Genomic DNA, 17,247 nt, shown 5'->3' with positions numbered 1-17,247 from the left:
TAATTTAAGGGAGTTGAAATTCTCTTGGTGTCGCCATGATCTTTCATTAACCTTTTTACAAATCTTTGATTTCTGTATTCGGTTAAAGCATGCGCATTTATAGCACTGAAAAGGAACGTATACTTATTGCCTTCGTCTTTATTTCGTCATGTTCCAGGGCAATGTGGTGATGAAGCTTGGCACAGTGGCGTCCCCATGGGAGGTCAAGGCCACCGTTCGCACCGGAAGCGGAAGTGACTCTCGTGCCCAGATCATCGGAGACAATGCTGTCTTCAAGGACGGCTGGGCCAACTTCACCAACCTGGCCATCTCTCACAGTGGACAGGGATACATCATCGATTTTATCATCGTCAAACCACGTACGTCATGTTTTTTATGGCTGAATCAAAGCAATCCAATTGTTAACTAGGATATAAAAACTCCCTCCAACAAGATTTTTTTTCAGTGTCACTGACGAAAGACACCGAGAAGTTGTATGAAACGTCTGTTTACAGAAGCATATCCAGTTGCTTGAGTAAATATCCAGTTGCTTTTTGGCGCATCTTATCATACCTGGATGTCTAATCTTCATCGAGTCAGTTATAAGTCTGTTGGGGACATAAGTGCGCATGTCAGGGGTCTTAAGCATTAAATTTAGTCCATAACGCATCACGACTGCACGTAGGCAATGGGAATTATGTACTGGCTTATTCTGTTGATCGGTTTAATGATACATCTATATTCTTCTTCTTTTTTCAGAAAATGCATCGAACTTCCGAGCAGCATCCAACGCAATTGAGGTGACGAGCCGTCCCCTGTCCGGTAAGGTCTACCCAATCACAGGGAACCTGACGGTGAACGAGCCATTCACAATATCTGTGGGCATCACTGACACCGTCAGTGGAATGGAAATAGACGACATCGCATGGAAGGTCAGTGACGTTTTATTTTCGCCATGGAGGTTAAATTTACACTAGCGTTTCTGTGTGTCTCTTTGTAACAAGATAACTCAAGAACGGCTTGATGGATTGATTTCATACTTGGTGTGTTGGCGGGATGTGACAAAAGCTGGTAATGATAAGATTTTTGCTCCCCCGAGCGGCTTTTCGTGGTTCTGCAGTGGAACGTCATGTTTTGATATCTCGTGTTCTAAACAAGCTATGGTCACTATGTTTAGGCGTTAGATAGCTCTTGTGCTCTTGAAGAAGGGACGTAAGCTTGGGCCCTCTATTTTTGTCTTTTTCTAGCAGGTTTGGTCAAAGCAAGGCCATTTGACGACTTCTAGGCAATGACCTAAGTTGATAGTGGGTAAAATTATTTTGCATGGACATAGCTGTGAACATTGGTATAGAATGCTTGACGATTATACACAGTATGGACGCATTTTCGTAGAGAGATCTCCTTAGTTTGGCAGTCCGAGAAAAAAGCTGTTGCTGCAGAAGAACTTTGAGAATAGTAATTTAAGGGTATAACGATGTTAGCTAGAAGAAAACCTAGTCTGAAAGGCTCTCAATGGAGAGACAAGAAATGGGAGATCATAGCATCAATGGCCATGGAAAATGGATAAAGTAGCATAGCAACCGGGCTTTATAACGTTAACTTTTCATGCAGCAATTTTTTTTTATATACAAGTATTAGTACGCATTCAAAAAAATGTATCTTTGTAATTGCTACTCACAGGGGCATACCTGGACATGCAGTGTTCAACTCTACAAGCCCTTCCCTCAAAATGGTGACCTGGCCGGAAGCACTACAGTCAACTTTGACCCCATCACCGGACGTGCCACCTTTACGTCTCTGACCGTGAACCAACTCAGTCAATACTACTTCAAGTTCAACATCAGAAGCTCCCCCAGCGGCTACGACGTCATGGTCGAGTCTGAACCAATCACATTCTGGCCTGCAGATTACGTCACACCTGTTGAGGAGGACTCTGCTCACGTGACCATGAGGTTTAACGGTGACTATCAGCAGGTGGCTGCTGGGAAGGAGGGGTACCTGGGATCGGCTCTGTGGGTCCACATCATGGACACGTACACAGAGGTCACCGTAGGCAACTTCAGCTTCTCGGAAGGTACAAGACCGTTGTTGTGTTTCTGCGCTGTAGTTCTGGTATGCTCTGTCAGAGGGAGCAGTTAACTTTCTGTACTATGTTCTGTCAGAATAGGGGAAGTTTGTCATTTCTAGTTGTCTGGACCTTATAATACAACGTCTTTGCCATACCATTGCCAAAACCACAAAAGAGAGAAATAGATATTTAATACTCCCCAAGCACATCCTAAGTCCATAATTGTCTTGTCTCGACCTCATGCTTTTTCCAGTAGCCTCGCTGAAGGAGTCTGTGTTTGTACCAAGTTTTATTTTCAATCTAGCCATGTTTCTGTTGTCCGCTGTTCCTAGGGAGCGTTGTTGCAGAGTTCGACATGAAGGGTACAACGAATGGAGTCAACAACACCCTGGTTGGACTGTGGAATGAAGTGAAGGATGGTTTGACACTTACAGTAGATGGCAACACTCTGCAGGCCCAGGCCTCCATGTTAGTTGACGGCCAGGACTATTACGGCATGGACGGAGCACCACCGGTATGTTAAGCTTTATTATGTTATCAGTCACAATTGTTGTTGTTTTTGGCGACGCCTCAAATTGGGAAGCCTATTGATATCGTTATCCAAAACGAGGGAAACAAAATTTTCAACCGTTTCCGTATGGGTCTTCATCTGGATCCCGGAACTTGACCCACTTTCTTGAAGCGCACTAATCGTAGGAACATGTGACGTCATTAATAGGTCAAAGGTCTTCGGAAGTCGATACCTGCCACCGTCCCGTCATCGTTCCTTCTTCCAACGGAAACTCTCTATCCCACTGTGTGATCATGTGAATGAGTTTCCATTGAATATGTTTGACTACCTCTTCTTTGTTTCACATTCTAGTTCTGTATGTACTTTAACAAACGCATAACTACTTGATTCAATGTCAATGGTGAAAAACAAACCGTAATTGTTTCTCTTCGTGTTCCAGGCTGCTCCATCGGCCGCCTTCCCCATCGGTGCGATAATTGGTGTAGTCGTTGTCGTCATTGTCGTGGCTGCTCTCATCGGTGGCTTCTTCTTCCTCAAGAAGAAAAAGCAAGGTAAGCTATTCCCACGTACATCGACTTGTCATGAAATATGATTTGTAGACTGATGAATATACCACGTGTGTATATGTGTATATGATATATTTCTTTGTCGTTTCAGAATCTCGCTCCAAAACCGTGCCCTTGAACGAAGATCCGGTTGAGAAACCTGGTTCTTCTGGTGAGTTGGAATCCGGTCTTGGCTCAGACAACGGCTCTTACATAGAGAGCATTGCGATGGAAGAGCCCGAAAACCCGGCAGTTCCAGTAGAACTGCCACCGCTCAAGGTCGGACCGAACAGCAACCCTCGGGAGTTTGGCAGGGGTGACCGTGAGGTGCTGCCGCCCATACAAAACCCGCCGGTGTCCAGGCCCTCATCGGCGGCGTCTCTGCGTCCGTCCTCGGCGGCATCTCTGCGTCCAAGCACCGCCGGTAGCCTGCAGACGTCCCGCCCGGGTACCGCCCGCTCCGGCATGCCTGCGGTGGACGTCACTGGGACACGGACTACTGCCTTCACTCTGCCTGGTGCCACTCCAAGGGGATCGGTCGATCTGGGATATGGTGAGTTCTTCTTTTCATTTGTTTTCTGTTTCCCTTTCAGTACTACTACATGTACTAAAATTACAACAGCAATTACAGTCCTTTTGTAATGTTTCCTAGTCATATAGAAGTATGTTGCTTGGATTTTCCTGTCATTTCGCTCGCTTAATCGATATATCAAATAAATCAATTATTCTCAAATTTGTGCTACATTGCAGGCAAACAAATACTGCCGTTACGCATTCTATGCTCATTGGCGATACATGACGATAAAAGGTTCAAGTGAAGAGATGCCAATGTAGTAGAACATCTAGCTAAATCCATTTTCCATGCAAGGCAATCTTTTATATTAGTATCACGTAAATCGATCGCGAAACCAAAAGCAGGAAAATTTTGAACCAAAATATGATATACACATACAAGAACAACCTACAGTTATATAGCCATATTCGTTGATTTCGTATGATAGAATATAAAAATGCGTGGTGTGATTTTCTTTCCAGGGGACGGACGGGTCCCAGTGGAGATCATCGCTAAGGGCCATGACTCACGATTCGTCAAAGTCGGTCTGCATGCAGTCAACAAGGCAGGATCATTGGAGGTGAGTTACATATTCAACATGGCCACACACCTAACTGTTTACAGTTTGTTTTTACAACAAAATTATGGCAAAGTTAACACTCCAGATGGTATATAGGGCGATGTACATCTCAATTTCTATAGCCCTTGGGTCACACAGCAACACAACAGAGTGTGCACTACAGCAGGGGGCAGGTCCAATGGTAGTAATGTGTGTTCAATTTCCACACACTTTCTCTTTAATACCAAACATAGAAAGGAGTACTAGAACGTACAATTTTTAAAGTCTGAAAGCAAACTATCGCATGCAATGCGACGCTGTAGCCATAACGCAGCGGCCATTGCGTCAGAGATACGGTATTATTGTTCATTTTAGCTATGATGTGGGGTCGTGAGGTATAGCTGCAGAGTGTTGGGTCCAGAAACAAGAGGACGTGGGTTCAAATCATGTCATGCTACCGATTCTGTATTCTTGGAAAAGGCCCTTAACATGACTATCCTCACTAAACAAATGTGTAAAATACGTAGCAGACTTCGGCTTTGGAGATTAACGGCGGTGGAAGAAGAAAGTTGGGCTCCGCCTCGAGCTCCCAATACCGTGTTCTAGACACAGTGGATAACACGTACGCTGCATCTACGACTTTAAACACGACTATGGGACTACCTTTACATCTATATATACCTACTGTTTTATATATGATGTTATATACCATGCATATGGTTGTTTCTAAGACAATGCTGAATGTTTTTTCTAGGAGCTGCGCAATGAGCTTCAGCAGGCCTTCCCCAGGCTGAGGACCGGCCACTTCCTGTTCCTGAACGGGACCATGACGGATGTGATGCCACAGGCCCGGGAGGAGTACACCGATGTGAAGGACATGGGAGACGGGCCCATTCTCCTCAAGCTGTACTAAAGATTCGTAAAAACTTCATCAGGTTGGCAATTATTCATATGGTAAGGTTCTTTAGGCACAACCAGGGAGTACTTACTTCCAACGTTTCAACGAGGAAAACGCAAGAACACTCTAGATTAAGGAGGCAGTCTGGATCAGAAAATCAGCTCCAGTCATGAACAGAGACGAGGGGGGATACAAGTTGAGCCACGTTTGGGACGGCATTCTTGCTGCTGCAGCGCCACCTACATCGGCATTAAGTAGCAGCAAGAAGTAGTTTCCAGTCATTCTACCCTGATGATCACCAGATGGTGTCTGATAGACATCGAAACGTTGGAAGTAAGTACTTCCTAGTTGTGCCTAAAGAACCTTACTATATGTACCGAAGATTGTCCGGCTTCACAGATGACAACGATCATTGAAGTATAGTAATCCAATGAACATGCCTTAGGTCATGTCTCATTGATGACATCCAGATACAACTATTTTTGATTGCTGAAATCAGCACATTTTATATGACTGAAATACATGAGAAGTATTTTTACATTAAGAGTCTTAGAACGTGAATCCATGTTCAAGCACAACAAACAAAAACCGTCCAGGAGATTACCGTTTTTTTGCGATATTTTTGTGTTTAAGATAAACATCAAGATTTAAGTTGCATCAAATCACAATCATGCAAGTAAGATCACAAACATGCAAATGAGAACATTTACGAGTTCCTATGCCATTCAGAGAGGCTCGTAAACAAAGTATTTTAGGTTTTCTTTGTGTGCGACTATATATAACGTAATATTTGTCGATGACATGATATTCTTTTGTGATGGCATGGATTGCCTTTGTGTGCTTTTATCATTTGTACTTAAGGCCAAATTTTGGCGTTCATATGCTATGAGCACTTTTTGCATTATGTATTCCACCAATAGGTATACAAATATACTTAACTACGTTGATAGATAATAAGAAATCGGTTCATGGTTTTAGTTTTGTAGTATTTTACTACTGTTATTTGTATTTTATATAGCGTAGCAACATATTAAATAGAATTTTATCATCTTTTAACATAATACGTTCCCTGGAGTATATATAAACGTACATGTTCTCTACCTATATGCCGTGGTCAGAAACAATTTAAATCGAGTCGATAAATTCCAAGTCTGTATATTTCATACTTATATAGTATTGCGTATTCCTTACTATAAAGGAAACGACTCTTTCTTACGCTAGCAGTACATATAAAAGAGGATCTGTAAATTGTGTGCCATAACTATTTTGCATGAAGTAGAATGTTTTGGTGTTCTTTATGGACTGTTTCGAATAAAGAACTGTGTTCTGTTTATTTTGGCTATGCTGTCTCGTCGATCAAGCGCTGTTATGTGCCTATCCGTTACACCATCTTCTGAAACTGGATAACGTATTAGTATTTCAATATGTAACCAATTATTGATACACGTATTCCGTAGGGAAACCTGTCTCATTCAAGTAATTTGTAGGTATGAGACCGAATTTTGCGTAATTTTTAGCGTTATGAGAAGGGGGTTCTTTTGAATTCAGCGTAAAGCTTTATCGGGAATCCCTCATGCAGACCCTCATAGAAATTAGTTTTTTTTAATACACCTACTTCTGATACACGACATTATTAAAGTTGGGATAAAAAGGTATCATGTTTTCTGAGTTTCGGCCAGTTTCTTTAATTTTCTTGCAACCTCTGGCCGTACCCCGTATAAGCACAGGCAAAATTGCAAACCAAGAATTTTGATAATCTCCGCCTTATAGCTACGGTCTATATTTCATTAGTCATAGACGACACGGGACCTCCTATATACGAGTTATACCTTTATCAAGTCTACAAAGCTTTAGAAACAAAAACGTTAACTACAGATCATCTTATCTGAACAAGGCTAAACCTAGGTTTGCACGAATACGCCAGTCGACTCTCTAACACCGCGAATGTTCCGTTTTCCGAATGGACAATAAAATATCCTGGTGGTCACAGATATAGATGTGCCCTTTTTTCATATGACCAAATATGGATATCACTAGGCATGCAAATTCCTGTTTTACCTTTATAACACTTTGCTATATGTACAACGTTAGAGTTACATAGTTACACATGCACAGTTAATGATAGAACTTTATTTGCGTTTTGCTACCAATGGTCCAAATAGTATCACACATAAACAAACATACAGACGTAATAAATACTTACATACTTAATGCGAAATCTACACACAAACCATCTCTCTCCAGTATAGTAGTGTACAGCAATTCAATGATAGTACATCATGTTCCCCACAGCTGAGAGGGAGGGTCCACGCCACTTTTGCATTTACAAAACTGTAACATATAGGCCTTACATTCCTATCATACACCATACAGGTAGGTTCTAATTGACACGGCGCCAACCTGTGTTGTTTCAAGGTACTTTTCTGATATCCACTTGTATTTATGTATGTATGTATGTATGTATGTTGACTTTGCGTTTTTACTCCTATTTTATATCTATATCTGTTCTCAGAAGAAGTCGTTATATACGAAGTATGCATCTAGCCTAATACTCACTAGTATATGTAAATAAAATAGAGTAAATAACGTTATAATACAATTAATAAATCAACTAATGGAACATGCATAGGTGAAACGATGAAGTAATCAGATTAATGACATGAACCTGTGTGATGGGAGCATAGATCAAATTCAAAGTAGTATTACATATTAAACAGAAGATCCAATTTGAGCTTTAACTGTAGATAGAGCTAGAGGTACTACTTTTCTAGTTTCTGTTTTCCTTTACTTAATCTTTCTTTATTGCAAACTTGATAACATAACTTTAAATGAAACTTAAAGACAAGCGTCCAATTCCCCAGTGTATATGGACATCCTTACATATCAAAGGAAAAATATTCCATCTTATGATTTAACTACAAAATTGATGATCATATGCGAGTTCAGATAACAAGTAATATATAAAAGGGTATGCATGTATTGTTCTTGCCAGCTATATACGTTTATCGACTAACCCCCTTTGATTCAACGTTCAACTCTGTTGGTATACGATACGCGAAGCGTATTTGGTTCCTTCAGTTCTCTATGGGACTTGAGTTTTTAATTAGAAATCGTAGTTAGGTTTGTTTGCGAAATTGGGTAAATTTGATTACGAAATTTGGTAGTTATTGACATCTGTTGTCGTGGACATGTCGTGCACCGGTTGTGCGACGAATGTGACCCGAGCTCCCGTCTTAATATGGAGCTACTAAAGTGAAAATATACATCATCAGTGATGTAGCGAGTAGCCATTGGTAGACAGCAGAATCCTGGAGACGTCCGGTACTCCCCGCCCCACTGGTTGGGTAGGGAACGTACTCATAATTTGGCCCATCCCACACGTACAGACCGACCTGAAATGTGTAACAAGATTTCATCAGATCTTCGGATAGAATACTTTGCATTATACAACCCTGTTACTAGATTATCATAAGATAGCCTGTGTAGTCTAATACTAGTAAGTAACCCTGCCTCTGAAAGCCGATAGGTCGAGTCCAGACAGTTGGTAGCGCCCCCGTCTCGGTTAGGAAAAAAGTTGGTGCGCCCTAATGCAGAACCTTCTCTTAACAGAGACGGGGAGTGATATCGACTTCTAGTAACCTTTGACATATTGCTGACGTCACACATTCATAAAGTCGGTTGTCTACAGAGCAATTGGGTCAGACAGCTGGAGAGGACTGAGCGACTCGGTCGAAAATTCCGGTGAGTCCGTTTTTTTTAGTTGGCAGACAACAGAGTCATTTCCAGATGAGGAAATATACGGCGGCCATCTTGGATCATCCGGAGTCATGTACCAAAACGAGGCTGGACAGGGGAGTCCCTAGTTAAAGAGGTAGGCCATCTTCAGTGCTAAGTTCTGCCCCTATAACTTCAAATGCTGCCGAAAATATGCCTGTAATTTGTAGAAGATACTATTTTGGAACGTTTTGTAAGCTGTGGAAATATCTATCATGGCTGCACACGAACCTGAATGAAAGCAGGGAAGACTTCTTGGGCCGTCGGTAAGATCTGGTCGGGAGGGAGGAGAAAGCCGTACTCCCAGGTGTCCCTCAGCTCGATGGTGTAAGAGTGAACAATCCCTGCCTTGTCATAGGCCCAGTCATCAGAACAACCAGCTGCTTCGACTGTACAGGCAAGAAAAGAAAACAGAATACTAGTAGTTTACTTGTAAGATCTTTTTTTTTAAATTTTGGCAACGCTCAAAGAGCGGTTTACGCTTCAGCTGAAGACGATTCAACTGGGGAATACTGCCGTATTTCTTTCATACGACTTTACCACCGTCCGAAGCAAGACAAAATGGTGGACATCTGAGGGTTGTACCATGTGTACAGAGTAGGAGGGGGCAGTGAATGCTAATGAATTATGTTCTTACTTTAAGAATTTACTTATTTCGATTAAGGATTTCGAATACATCTGCTTTCAGAATTGCATTGTGCACATGTCTCTACGTATCAAATTCAACCAATGGGAACCGTGAAATAAGTAGTGAGTATAATAAAGCATAAATGTCTGGTTATGGGAGAATAGAGCCTTCTTATTGGTCGACGTCATCTGCCTATATGATGACACCTATCTGTAATACCGAGGAGTATTTTGTTGAAACATGTCCCAAATGTTCGTGCTTCGGTAGCTATTAAGTATAGGAAGTTAGTCAGCGATCACAATCTCTATGACTTCCAACCAACAAAAACGTAAGTAGACCACGAAGATTAGGTACATGTATATGAAATGAGTACGTACATAATACGTCAGTCGCACGGCCATGGCGGTACTGTTTGCCGTTCACTCTGCGGATGGCTGCGGTGGCTATTTCTGACAGCTTAACCTGCAAGGAAACAGTGTTTTCAAAGGCTTATTTTTCTTTGACATATCCTCTGACGAAGTTTTCACATCTGTATTGAGAAATGAATTGTACACTAGACATGTCAGAAGTTTTCATTCAGAAGTTTCAAACAGCATCCGTCTTCATCAGTGAGCCGTCAGAAGCTTATCCAGGTCAGAGGTCAAACTACGTCATAGGCTCTAATGGAAGCTTCCAGAACTAAGAAACATGTGTTTTTGTTTCGTCAGATCAAATTTCTCTGAAATCGCTATCTTCCGCGGCAATGGCTGGTGAATTTTCAGATGTGACTTTAAAATACACATTTTTACCTTCGCCATGAAGGGTTATGTTTTCATGTTGACTTACATGTTCTTTAATGTCCGTGGGAGTCTTTGTCGCGTTGTAGCCGTACGGGTACATCCACAGTTGACCATAGGAGTGGAGAGACAGGTAAGCCTGTATCGCCCCCCGGCGCTGCAAGATGAACTCTGACACGCCTTTGACCTCTGGCTCTGACACTGGAGACCGCCCGTGGTAAATGTCACTACAGGGATCTGGGCTCGCGCCTGGTCCTGTAATACAATTACATCGTTCAACAATTTGAATGTGATAAAACGTTTAGAGACATATAACTCTAAGAAAAAAGTAGAACATAATTGAAAACTAGCACTTGAAGGAATGTCTTAATTCTATTCACTTTCTTATGTACTGGACGTCCTATACTTTGAATGTATCACTCCAGATGAAGTCAGACAGACGACAGACATGTCTTTACTGTATTATGTATTTCATGATATTCGTGACATCTCATTGGAAAAAATGTACGTCTGTACAGAGCAAGTATGTCTATCTACGCAATGTCTTTTAACATGTCGGAGACTTAGAGGCATGAAATTAAAGGAGTATTTTGAATTATGTTATTATAGAACAATTAAACTCTCCTCCAATTTGTTTCTTTGGTGGTCTGTTGAAATGCTGGACACCTAACTTTGTGAGACAAGTAGTTATAGGCCCAATTTACACGAGGCACTTTGAACGACGTACGTCGTTTGTCCTAGGACAGTGACGTAGGACAGTTTTCGTTTTACACACACCCCTGCGGCGCGCCGCAGTGCGTCCCGACGCGCCACAGTGCGTGGCGTAGCCGTGAACTCTGGTGATCCGCCCGACATTTGACAGCGCACGTTTTCAAAATGGAGGGATCATAGAACAAGTTCTGTTGTTGTTGTTCATCTGACAGATGATTATTTTCTTGTCTACTCGCGCGTACATGCAGCGCCGGGCATGACGCAGAAGACGGCTTGTACGTTGTAGGGACCTGTACCACGACATTAACGGGCATCTTTCTTTGCTACCGATGCTATCATTGAAGCTCAAGGCCACATCAACCGAACAGTTTGGGTACGAGAGGATAACAGGAGCACACACGACGCCGAAGAAATGTGCTACCTGCGACACAGATCCGTTTACACGAGGTTGGGCGGCGCCGCAGACTCCCCGCGGAGCGTCGTAAGTCACCTCCGGAGGTGCCACACTGGAGGCGCCACAGCGTGCCGCAGCGCGTCGTTTTTGTCGTTTACACGGGAAAAAATAGTGTCCTAGGACGTGCGCCGCGCGTCGTTTTATTTTTTGCCCCGTGTAAATCGGCCCATAGTCCTCTATGCCAGGGCTCACCAACCAGTTCTTACTTCCAACGACCTTTGACCTTTGACGTCACGCGTTCAGGTGATCTCGAAAATAATCAAAACTTGTTCATGTTGGTGACATGTCGTTTTGAAAGATATTTTGCAAACAAAGAAATTGAAGTTTGCGCTATGAAATCCAGATGTTTACGAAAAATGATTACTGTCACAGTGGTGTATAATGGGGAACGTTTTTCTGCATATCTGTGAAAACTACAACAGTTTCTTCATTTCAAGTTTACCACAATATACTGCATTGACTGTCTCTACTATTCTATCTGTAACTCACCTCCCCATTCTGCGTCCCAGTTGCGGTTCAAGTCCACGCCCAGGCAGGTGCAGTTCTGGACAGTGGTTGTGTCTGGACAAGTGCAGTTTCGGTCCAAGTCGTCCTCTGTACAGGTGCAGCTGCTGGTTGTGTCACTGTTCCTATCCTCGCACATACTGTTGTAGAAGGCAGTAGACTTCCTCCACAGTCTCCTCTGTGCGTAGCCGTAGGTAAAATTGGTATGACGTGAAAAACGTTATAGGCACTCTACATGTAACATACGTTTATTGACTCGACAAATGAATGTGGTGAATACCAGTATGAAGTTTGGGTATCCTGCCGACTTTCTATGATACTGCAGTGGGACGTATGGTTTTGGTACCTCGTATTCTGAACTTGCTATGCTCACGATTTTTGAGCGACAGATAGCTTTCTTCGACTTTGTAGTGATGCCATGTGTCCGTAGTTATTTCAATACACTGTTAGTATAGTGGCAGGAAGTGAAAGGGAAGATGACCAAAAATGTCAGACATGCCATTGTTGCAGGAAGTAGAGGTCAGAGGTGATCGAACTACTCGTTAATCAGACATGACGATCATTATGTCACTGGAAGACATAAAATGATTCTAAATATTTCATGTCGTCATAAGATATTAGAAATTTTCTTTTTTAAGTATTTTCTGTGGCGAAAGACTGATTTTCAAAAAAGAAGGACATGCTATTGCCGCCTACCGCAGGATGTGACCACGAGTAGATGTAGCCATCAACGTTCATAACCGGGAGGATGTACCAGTCTAGCTTTTCCAGAAGATCCGTCACGGTTTGGTCATGGCCGTAACGCGTCACCAACTGAGGAAACAAGAAATATAGGTAACGCGTTAAACCCATGAAAATCTTAACCCAGGACAAGAGTTACAAGGAAGTGCTCCCACTTTGCCTTGTCTAGCAGTTTGAATGATGGATTGACCCCTATAATCTCATAAACATCCTAGACTGTCTCTCAGTATCCAGATTAGGCAATTCTCTGATTCGCTAACAGCGCGACAGTGGCCACACCCAGAAGATTGAAAACCCCTGCCTGCATGTCTGAGCAGAGCCAACGTAATGACTAATGTAGACCCGTGATGGTTCTGAATGGGAGTGAGAATTGAGCCTAGAACGCACATGCTGATGCCTTACCTGTTGAATGAAGTACAGAGTTGTAGCTGGGGCGATCCACTCCCGAGCATGGATCCCGGCATCTATCCAAACCGCGCGCTTTGGAGTATCCTTTGCTACACCGATCTACAACATTTGCAAAGATTAATAGGAATTCATTCCGGAAACATATTGTTTTTGCTTGTGTATTATTCATCTTTCCTCTTCTTCTGTCAATTAGAGCTTAGAGCTGCCGGTGACATCAGCGTATTAGAAAATATTAACAAAATCAAAGCTTTTCCAGCAAATATACATAATTAAGAAAGTTACAGGTTGAGGAAAGCAAAACCACTGATAAAATGGGAAAAGCTTATTAGTTCCTTAAGAGCAATTGTTTTTGGCCTACCTGTTTGATTCAAACAGTTTGCGTCTTCGCAGTTTCAAATTTTCTGTGCCAGTCAAGTTCATCGTGGAGTGGTATGAAGTGATGACAATGGCCAAATGTTAATCAGAATCTTATTTGCATAATCAATGACTTATAGTTAAAAAAGACATACGAGAAATTCTACATATTCAACAGAGATCTTTGACCCCTCGTCGTTACTGTACCGCTACAACATGAAAAAGAAGCCAGCAAACCTTCATCGCCACGATACGTCTTCCCTCAAATGTGTGCGCTACGTTAACCACAGTTGCGAGGTTAGGGTACTTTTCCGCCGTGTCTTTCAGGTATTGAAGTATCTAAGGGCATAAATAGGTAATCTTACGGATGGCATCCTCTGGTGACCCCAAAACTAATGCGCGAAGGCGAATAAAAAGAAAAATCTAGCTAAAAATGCTGCTAAACCACATCCATTCTATCCTTATTCAAACAGAAGAACAAGGGCGCTGTGGGCCCCATGCCCAGATCATGTGCTCCGTTACCCTGGAGAGCAGATTCTCTGGCAAGCATAAACTTCTGATTGACCAGGGATGCTATTGGGTCACAAGTTTTTTGGAGAACAGGCAAAAAAACAATATTGCAATGCGCACGTAGCCTGGTATCCAGCCGTATTACAGCTGCCGAGTCTCTTTTGTCCTCTCATAGTTTGGGGAGAGGACAGAAGAGACTTGGGAGCTATAATACGGCTGGATACCAGGCTAATAAGAGCGCGGATGTCATCCAAAAGATTGAGTCAGTATGCGTATGGCCTAACGTAACATGTAGAGTCTTGGGGAGGGACCGGTAAGTGAATGGACTACAAACTGGAACACATGACGAATGTATGAAAAACAAATCGCTTCGAATCACATTTACCTATACTTCAACCTCAAATCTTTCCCCCCATTGCAAAGATTTATCAGGTATTTGTCAGGTTTTAGTACACAGATTGGGAGTTCAACTTTGGCATTTTGAACAGCTATAGCCAAGATATTTAAATGGCATTAGTAGTTCCTGCCTAATGGTCAGTCCAGCCTATGGAAAAGCAGGGTTATCTCACTTAGAGGTTGATTACATTATATGAAAATTATATGAATATTCCAACAATGCATGATTCATTTATCTTGCTAAGCAGAACACTAGCTTTTCTAAAGAAAATGTATTAGAAAATGTTTCACGCTCAACAATGCAAATCGAATACGTTATCCTCCAGTCTTCCCTGTACCAAGTATTGTGTGTCCATAGCTTTTAAATGAATGTTTTTCACTTCGTTGGGCTTCATACCAAAACCTTAGTCAATAGAAATAAATGCCTTAACAAATGTAACATCATGTTTGTCTGAAGACGTGTGTACGTAAACATAACAAAAGCAACAACAGAGGCCATACCAGCCTACCGACTTAGCAGAAATCACAAAATGCACTCATAACTCTTTTGTCAACAAAGCAAAACCAAACAATTCGTTAGTGACGATAAAACACACAACAATGCAAATATTTGGCGGCTGTTTTGTGTAAGACAGCACAAAATCGCCAGCAAGTGTAGCCTTTCTGTATCAAATTTTGTTGTTCCCGAAAGTTGCCCGATTGGGCCCCGTCTTGGAAATGTGACATAAGAACTTTACGTACGGATCTGTGGCCCGAAACAGCCCCAAGCCCCTGAAAGAGCTAGTCGGCAATGTTTTACACAAAACATCCGACCAAACATTCTAACCGTAAGTGCCGATGTTGATAACAAATGTACTGTGGTATTTGGATAAAAATAAAGAACTGACCTCATCATAAGGGTGATATCTGGCAAAGTTGAACTCGCCGACTTTGTCGTCCTCCACCAATCGTAAATTCTCGCGCAGGTGTTTCTCGATCATCTCACGATAGTCGTCCGTGTAAACCTCGTAAGACACACCGTACTCACGTAACAGGGCCTTGAATTCGTCCTCAATCGAAGGTTTGATCGTCGCCAGGGCGTCTTTGGTACCGGAAATGGCGACGGCTTCTAAAATCTGTGTACGAATGGATATGTTGTTAAATCATATGTCGTTAAATATATAAAATCATTTGTAAAGAAAATTGTTTTTGTTAAAAATGGTGTCCGCTTCTAAAATCTGCGCACGAATGGATACGTTATTATCATCGTATGCCGTGAAACATATAAAATCATTTGTAAAGTAAGTTGTATTTGTTGATAATGGCGACCACTTCTAAAATCTGTGCACGAATGGATATGTTTTTACAATCATATGTCATGCAAAATATCATTTGTAAAGAGAACTGTATTTGTTGACAATGGTGACCACTTCTAAAATCTGTGCACGAATGGATATGTCATTAGAATAATATGTCCTAAAACAGATTATGGCATACCTGGACCGCGAAAACTTTCGAAACAGGTGTTCCAGACCGTGTGATAACTTTCTATATATCTTTCGTAATTATGGACTGTGTATCGCAAGCAATATTCGGAGAAACACATGCATGCAACTGTTGAGCATTTTGCCACACAGATAAGTGCATACTCATAGATATAAGACAGCAACATCCATATTGTATCCATAGTTACTGTAATACATATTGCGAATGCATTACAGTGCAAAGAATACATTGCGGTTACCTAGCTATTGGAAGTCCAAAATATTAAAACTTCATAATAAAGAACGTTGTCACCTGTGTGGGGTCCGATATTTTCGGTAGAATAAACTGCGCCAAAGCTGCGAGAGTGGTGTTTCCAAGCTGCGTTCGTATCTTCAGAATTCTGAAGATAAAACAATCGACGTGAACATGTATAAGAACTGTTCAAGCACACACCAAAACTAATCTAGCCTCCTTCACAGACTTTTGGGGGAGCGCTGCTTCGATATTTTCAACTTGTACTAAGGTTTTACATGCCGGAAAAGTGGGTTTTACAGCACCCGAGCACGGAACCCCCTCTCTTGACAGTAAAGAACCTTGGCCCGTATGGAAAATCATGAATCAGCAGCGCACCCACAAAATAATAAAAGCCGCCGCTGCTAGAAGTCTGCAAATGGGGCTAAACAAATCAAAGATTTAAAATCACTAGGCATGTAGCTGAAATAAAAGAACAAGAGTAAAACTTACCCGCGATACGCACTGTCAAGATCTTCGTCCAACACTCTCTGGCCGCAAGAAAACGTAAGGCAACCAGAAACGAAAACGGACAAACAAAGCAAAACGTTCAAAGGAGCCATGGTACTACTTAGTACATGAATGGCAGCACTGTTAATGTTCCAGAGGTGACCGGTTGAATGTACGTAATGGTCAGTGAGTGTCTGTGGACAAATGAACAGCAAAATGCTTCGGAAATGATTGTACGCCCGAATGACATGGGAAAAGTCCAACTAGTATAATCCGTTCTGTACAAAATGACATCTTGCACTTACACACAACAGGGTATTCTTTCCGGTAGAACCTTTGATCACCGAATAGTGGAACAAAGGTAATACTTCTAAAGCAAAAACAGGTGCACCCTCTTGTCATGGAACTCTTAACTTACTGATTTGTAAGCTGGGGGTACATTCTCGGTAAATCCTGACATCTTCAAGTTACGATGATATCACCTCAATTATTTTATCCTAAATTCCTCCCAAATCTTCCGTTTGGTTGGGCAATATGAAAAATGACACATAAACAGAAGTAGATTCTACCATATCAAAGGGACTTTTCTTTGTAATCACATTCTGTTCGACGTCTGTACACTGTTTTTACTACTTTGATCTTTCGTAAACCCACGTTGTCCGCTGTTACGCAC

At 42.0% G+C, this 17,247-nt stretch overlaps 2 protein-coding genes across 2 annotated transcripts in view; one reads left to right on the top strand and one right to left on the bottom strand.

Moving 5' to 3' along the window:
* The window catches only part of LOC118422527 (fibrocystin-L-like), a 62,696-nt gene extending 56,250 nt beyond the window's left edge, over positions 1-6,446 (top strand). The window contains exons 70-78 of the mRNA XM_035830146.1: positions 158-359; positions 739-911; positions 1,660-2,053; positions 2,380-2,561; positions 2,998-3,109; positions 3,216-3,656; positions 4,139-4,236; positions 4,970-5,126; positions 5,492-6,446. Of these exons, the coding sequence (XP_035686039.1) occupies positions 158-359; positions 739-911; positions 1,660-2,053; positions 2,380-2,561; positions 2,998-3,109; positions 3,216-3,656; positions 4,139-4,236; positions 4,970-5,126; positions 5,492-5,493 (1,761 nt within the window). The 3' untranslated portion in view covers positions 5,494-6,446. The remainder of the gene's footprint in view (positions 1-157; positions 360-738; positions 912-1,659; positions 2,054-2,379; positions 2,562-2,997; positions 3,110-3,215; positions 3,657-4,138; positions 4,237-4,969; positions 5,127-5,491) is intronic.
* A 2,654-nt stretch (positions 6,447-9,100) lies between these two features.
* Positions 9,101-17,247, bottom strand: LOC118422195 (carboxypeptidase B-like). Its single transcript, XM_035829710.1, has 10 exons — positions 16,578-17,247; positions 16,146-16,233; positions 15,257-15,484; positions 13,701-13,802; positions 13,104-13,208; positions 12,657-12,773; positions 11,946-12,138; positions 10,341-10,546; positions 9,893-9,977; positions 9,101-9,276 (listed from the first exon to the last, which is right to left on the bottom strand). The coding sequence occupies exons 1-10, from the start codon at positions 16,685-16,687 to the stop codon at positions 9,101-9,103; spliced, it is 1,410 nt and encodes a 469-aa protein (XP_035685603.1). The 5' UTR covers positions 16,688-17,247.

The sequence above is a fragment of the Branchiostoma floridae genome, chromosome 9, assembly GCF_000003815.2.
Source record: "Branchiostoma floridae strain S238N-H82 chromosome 9, Bfl_VNyyK, whole genome shotgun sequence".
Taxonomy (NCBI): domain Eukaryota; kingdom Metazoa; phylum Chordata; class Leptocardii; order Amphioxiformes; family Branchiostomatidae; genus Branchiostoma; species Branchiostoma floridae.
This window is presented reverse-complemented; position numbering and strand designations above follow the sequence as displayed.